Source organism: Acipenser ruthenus, chromosome 36 (genome assembly GCF_902713425.1).
Source record: "Acipenser ruthenus chromosome 36, fAciRut3.2 maternal haplotype, whole genome shotgun sequence".
In the NCBI taxonomy this organism is placed as follows: domain Eukaryota; kingdom Metazoa; phylum Chordata; class Actinopteri; order Acipenseriformes; family Acipenseridae; genus Acipenser; species Acipenser ruthenus.
The window spans coordinates 11,198,834-11,205,075 of NC_081224.1; the positions used below are offsets into that span (position 1 = coordinate 11,198,834).

General features: G+C 40.1%; 1 protein-coding gene across 1 annotated transcript; it reads left to right on the top strand.

Annotated features, from left to right (window-relative positions):
• Positions 1-376: 376 nt before the first annotated feature.
• On the top strand, positions 377-3,499 carry LOC131706724 (CD209 antigen-like protein D). The gene is made up of 5 exons (XM_059008360.1): positions 377-806; positions 941-991; positions 1,797-1,945; positions 2,519-2,625; positions 3,083-3,499. Exons 1-5 carry the CDS (start codon positions 749-751, stop codon positions 3,201-3,203), a joined length of 486 nt encoding a protein of 161 aa, XP_058864343.1. The 5' UTR covers positions 377-748; the 3' UTR covers positions 3,204-3,499.
• Positions 3,500-6,242: the final 2,743 nt, after the last annotated feature.

The window sequence follows — 6,242 nt, forward strand, 5'->3', positions numbered from 1 at the left end:
AGCAGCAAGCAAGCTCTTCTCTTCAGGTCAAGAGGGACCCCATCCTTTTCTGTTCTCCTCTTCTCCCTCAAAGGCTGGTCTCAGGCATCCAGTATCTTGCATCACAGGTCTGGTGATCTCTCTGTGGTTGGCACCTGTAATGTACTGCGCCTCTCTCATTCAGCTCCCTACACTGCAGGCATACCATGCTTCCCATGGCTCCCCAGTCTACTGGCTTTTTACACTTGAAGCAGGTTGCTCTTATTATGTCCTTGCCGTTGAAATTAACCACTGGCTCTCCGGAACTAACCTCAGTATAAACACAACATCTTCCAGGGGAGCAAACTGTGCAAACTCTCTTTTTAAACGGGCCTGTCTTAGCTGGCACGTGTCACAACAACAATCTGGGTGTCTTGGAGAAGCTCGTTTATTCTTGGAATTTCTCACTCTCAAACCAAATCTTGCGGAATCCCCTGCAGGACTGTTATGGAAAGTCCTGTACTTGTCCATCTCAGTCTGCTCACATAAACACACTAATCTGGGCACACCACGGGCCAGTTTAATGTCTCTAATATAATATGGACTTGCCTCCATATCTGTCACTTTCCACTCCTCTGTGTGTAGTCAGTGGGTATTTGCAACAACAGATTAGACAAGGAGCCTCCCTGAACACCAGTATTTATTTGATGTATTCTCCACACCGTGCCAGGCTCAAGGGTTTTGATTAATTCCATGACAAGACTTCTCATAACTTCAGCTCAGTGATCGGATGTCTTTTTTCACAGATTCTCAAATCGTGGCAAATTTTGAGAATTACATTTCTAAAGGTAAGTGTTAATGTGTTGGCGTTTGATCTGCGTGCTGCAGGCCACAGTTATCTTTTTATGTGAAGTACTTTACCAATTTCTGTAGGGTGGAGATTTCTCACAGCACCAGCTCACTGATTTGTGTCTCTTTTCAGATTCTCAGATCATTGAAAATGTTACAAAACTGGAAGAATATGTTTATAAAGGTAAGTCCTAAAGGCAGAATTGCTAGGGATTGTACATGTTTGCTATCATGTCGTGCATTTCATTTGCTTACAGAATGTTAGTGTTGCATTTCACAGATAATGAGTAAATATTTAAACCAAAGCGAACGTATCTCTGCATTGCACTGAATTCCCTACTAGGTCTGAATCCAACATGAAAAATGTGTTTGTTTTTCAGAGTGGTAGAGACATTCTGTAGTCGAACCTACAGCATCCCCGTGGGGTGTCGAGGAGTTAATTGAGGCTGACTGTATATATATTGGTTTGGTGGAGGAGTCGGGGAGGAGTGTTTCACCAGTGTTTTTGACCTGTGTTTTTGTAAATGTGTCGTGAAGGTGAAAGCCCAGCTTACAAGTGTTCATTCTTCCAACTGGGGCAGGATAGCGCTGTGGCCCAAGATGTTAGGGCAGTAAAGGAGACTCAGAAGCTGCAGTGAAGCCCTGTTTGCTCACGTTTATTAAACAATTATAAACCAACAGGGCCAAAATAAAAGATTCAAACAAAAGGATAAACACATATAAGCTGGGCATTCACCTTCACTACACCATTTACAAAAACTCTCACCCCAAACTCCTCCACCAGAGAAAGGATTTAGCATCCCTTTTATATACACATGGCCATTCCCCAATTAGCACTCAGTTACCTAATTAGGGAATGGCCACACCTGTGATTGTTGGCAGGGACAGATTTAACCCCATCCCTGCCAAACGTAGCCCTGTTTACACTGGCAGGGGGTCCGCCTGCCACACCCAGTATAGTAATCCTGCCCCTCAATTGTTTTCTCTAGTGTGTGCCAATACCTGCAGTGGTAGCTGGAACTTGTTCAATGGGGCCTTCTACTACTGTTCCAAGGAGAAAAAGGGCTGGAAAGAAGCACGCACATTCTGTCAATCCCAAAACTCAGACCTTGCAGTGATCAACAGCGACGAAGAGCTGGTAAGAAACAGTTAGTGATTATCAGACAGTATACTTCCCCCTCTGAAAATGAAAATGATTGCCTAACGTAGCAAAGCCCCTGCAACCTGTTGCACAATTTACAGGTTTTGTGAGGCTTCAATAAAGAACTCGAGTCGGCTCAAATAAAAGCACATTACTGAAAAAACTTTCTTACAGAATTTTGTGAGCCCCTGATAAAACAAACCAGCGAAACGGAGCAAGCCTAGAAAAACATTACAAGTTATTTTATTGTTATTATTAATTAATCATTTAGCAGATATTTTTATTTATCCAAAGCGACTTACAGAGAGTAGGGGGTGAACTATGCATCAACAACTGCTGCTGCGGAGTCACTTCCAATAGGACCTCGTTTGTTTGACATCTCATCCGAAGGACTGAACATAAGGAGGTTAAGTGACTTGCTCAGGGTCACACACAGTGTGTCAGTGATTGAGCTGGGATTAGAACAGGGAACATCCTGGTATCAAGCCCTTTTCTTTAACCACTGGACTACCAAGCCTCCGTTTTAATCTCTGCTACATATAAATACTAATAATGCAATTGTGTTTTTAGAAATATCTACAGGACAAAGGACCCGCAAAAGAACTGTGGCTTGGACTGAGTGATTCAGATAACGAAGGCACCTGGAAGTGGCTGGGTGGACGTGTGGTTGAGAAGAGGTAAGCACTTGGAGCGATGGGTTCCTGACCTTAAAAACTCCACCAAGGTGGTCATGTTAAACAAACACTGACCCACAGTAAAGTACAATGTCCCACTCGTTCACATTTCCTTTGGAAAGTATATCATTCATGTTATTTTATTGTGTCCAAATTCTGCACGGTTTCCACAAGCTTCCTCAGTCCCCTCTTTTGCCAACTGCTTCCCACGCCCCTTCCAAAACTAGAGAAACGCTCCATTAAACCATAACTCAGTTTGACCCTTCTTGAAAACGAGACCGCTTTCTGTCCTGAAAACATTTGAAAGAAAACGCCCAATTCTAACTGCGACCACAAGAACTGAACTGAAGAGGTCCCTAGTGAACGCACATTTTCAATCCTTATGGGCATCTGTGACATTCTTGCAATATTGTTTATAGGGAATTCTGAACCAAATAACTTGTGTGGTTTTATTGTTTAGATTGTGGCATAAAGGAGAACCAAACAACTATGAAAACAATGAAGACTGTGGGCTGCTGAGCAATGGCCTGCTAAATGACTTAACATGTGAAGCAAAACTGCACTGGATTTGTGAAAAGTGACTTTGAAATCCTCTCTGCTTTATTTTTCACAATACCTTTTTAAATCATTCAGAAATAGTTTAAATCTGGCCTGGGTTGATACGGACGATGACCAGGATCATGCACGTTGAAATTGTTCTGTTATTTTATGCTTGTATGATTTTGTATTCCTGTTTTCATGTTTGCTGTTAGTGTTTCTGTCCTGTTTGAATGATTTATTGATTTTTGTAAAGTGTTATTTCTCTTGCCAGGACCCCCTTGACACTGAGATGTATATCTCAAGGGCTCTGTCCTGCTTAAATAAATACCATTGAAATGTGAACAAGACTGCTGTGGAATGAATCGTTTTATAATAGGAAACTAGGTAAGAATAATATACAGAGGAGCCAATGTTCTGGAAATTCACACCAAAGAGCCCGCCCCGCTGACTGTGATGACATCAAGAGCGGCCAATAGAAAACTAGGATTTGAGAATATAATAAAACACCATCACTATAACCTGACCTTTAACCTTATACAGTTTCATCCTAATATGTATTATTTATATGTACCCTGTGTGTGTGTATATACTGTATATATATATATATATATATATATATATATATATATATATATATATATATATATCAGTTATTTTCTTTACATTATTTTAATTAAATACGAAGGTTTTGCTCCTTCAGAAAACGTAATCACTTTCAGTTTTTCGTTTAATATTCACTTTTCTTTAGTAACTTCCAGTCTCCAGGTTTTCCACTGTCTTCATATTCAGTGTTGTTTATTGTATCCAGGACTGGCAGTAGTGTTTGTAAAACAAACAGAAACAGATTGCTTGTAATCCACACTCAAGAACTAGAAAATCCACTTTACAAAACAATAGAATAAAAGAGAAATCAAAAAGGATGGATCGCTTCTATTTGGGGAGAGCAATGGCACGTTTCAATCGCTCAATGGTGTAGGAGACTGAAGGCTACTGAAACAGCTGTTCACAGAAATCACTCAGTCCAGTCCAAGCACACAAACAGGGCTCACCAACCTGCCCTGGTCAAGTTCAAAAATCTTACTGACCTTTCTTAAAAGGGCAACAACAAGTCTCTAATTAAAAGGGCAACCACTTTGACACCTTGTGCAGGTGTTGGTAAAACGTCTTTGGGGAAAGATAGAAGCATAGTGTAGCTCACTCCAGAAGCGCAATCTTCAGGAAACAAGATGAAAATGTGTCCTGTGGCATTTCTGGATTTACAAGGAGGACACTGACCATGTGGATGACCAGATCCAACCTGTCAGAACATTTTAAACCCCGTTTCGTGCTCCTCGTTGCACAAATGAGAAAGTTGGCGTAGTTTTATTTGCGGGACATGTGTCCCTTGTACCTTAAAGGGTTAAAGAAAGCTATCGCAGCACAGATTAAGAAGACTGCGGCTCCCTTATCGATGATAATCAGACAAATCGCACACACCCACTGTTTAGTCTGTAGGCTGGTAAAGTTTATGTGTTCCCATTAAAGCTACAGTAGCATAAGCTGCAGAGTACAAAAGAAAATGTCAAGTAATCGTTTTTTCTGGATTAATTCTAACAACGAATAACATTAATAAAATAATCTAAACAGTGCAAATACTGTAACCTGGCTAAAACAATAGAAAATCCATTCCAACATTACAGTCTTCCCTGCTCGGGTAGAAACACCCTCATTTCTCAAATTTAAACAAATCAACACAAAGAAGTCGAAGTAAAATTATTATTATTATTATTATTATTATTATTTTCTTTACTTCAAACTTCAATCTCACAATTCTGTGTGGAGTCTCCCTGCATGTTTTATTCAAAGGGTTATTACTGATAAAATGGAAGAATCAAAAACACTAAACGATAAGGATTAGATCAGGCGTTTCTCATAAAGAAAAAAGCTGTTTCTTCAAAATGCATTTACAATCCCAGGCAAAAGCTGAACTTTGATATTGTATATGAAGATAAAGTAACTGGATGTAGCTGAGATGCTCATTCCATAAGCCTGTGCTGCACTTCCATTAGCTGTATAGATGAAGCATGATTTTGCATTTTAAAACATCTTGCACTACTTTAGATGAGAGAAAGTTCCTGGGTCATTTCACCTCAGCAGTGTCACCTGGGCCAACAGGGAAGCAGGTGGAGACAATGACCAAGCCAGTGCAACACTGACCGAAAGCCAGGCTTGCAAACTGAGGCATTTAACCAATTCCAGTACCTGTGTTTCCTTCAGCAGCATATTTGAGACCTGCTCTATAAATGAATGGGAGTTTAAAGCAAGGAAGATTTAGGGAGGTATTTTTCAGAGCTGCACCCTCTCTCTGCCATTCAGTCCCAGGTCTCTCTCAAGCAGAGGCTGAGACCGTCACTGAGCTAGCCTACACTGCCACCTAGTGGCACTATGATGAATAAAAGAATCACAACCCCTTCGTAAAATCGATCAGTAAGAAGTGCTGTTATATTTCAGTTTTAGTAGTATTTCATGTTAGATTTCGAAATGTCACATTTTTCAATTTGTCAGTTTCTTCGTTAAGTACACAGAGCAGTATGTAATTCAATATGTTAATGTAACATTATTCAGCAGGTTTCATTTGACTTTATGAAGCAACATTTATTAATTCTATCGGGTGATGCAAAAGTTTTGACCATAGCTGTACAAACATATTATGAAATGTGTTGACAATTAAATATTGAAAAGTTAATTGACTAATTACAGTGACTTTAATTGAAGTAATTTGTTGCCACTGTGAGAAGCTCATTTGAACAGAATACTGCTAATTGCAATTTTGACCAGTTATGTGCTAGACATGATTAAAAGGGGAATGGGGGATTGGAATTGATTTTCAAAAGAAATTAGAATTGGAATTGGAATTGGAATTGGAATTGGAATTGGAATTCCCCTGACCCTGGCTTCAGTCATCCTTTGCTAGTGATTTGCACCATTTCTATTAGAGAAGCTGGCTGAGGGAGTTTCTTACCAGCTCTTGTTGGGTTTTGACCATTGCAAGCACAGCGTCTTGATTGTAACAGAATTCCTTTGCTTTCTGCCAGTCCCTC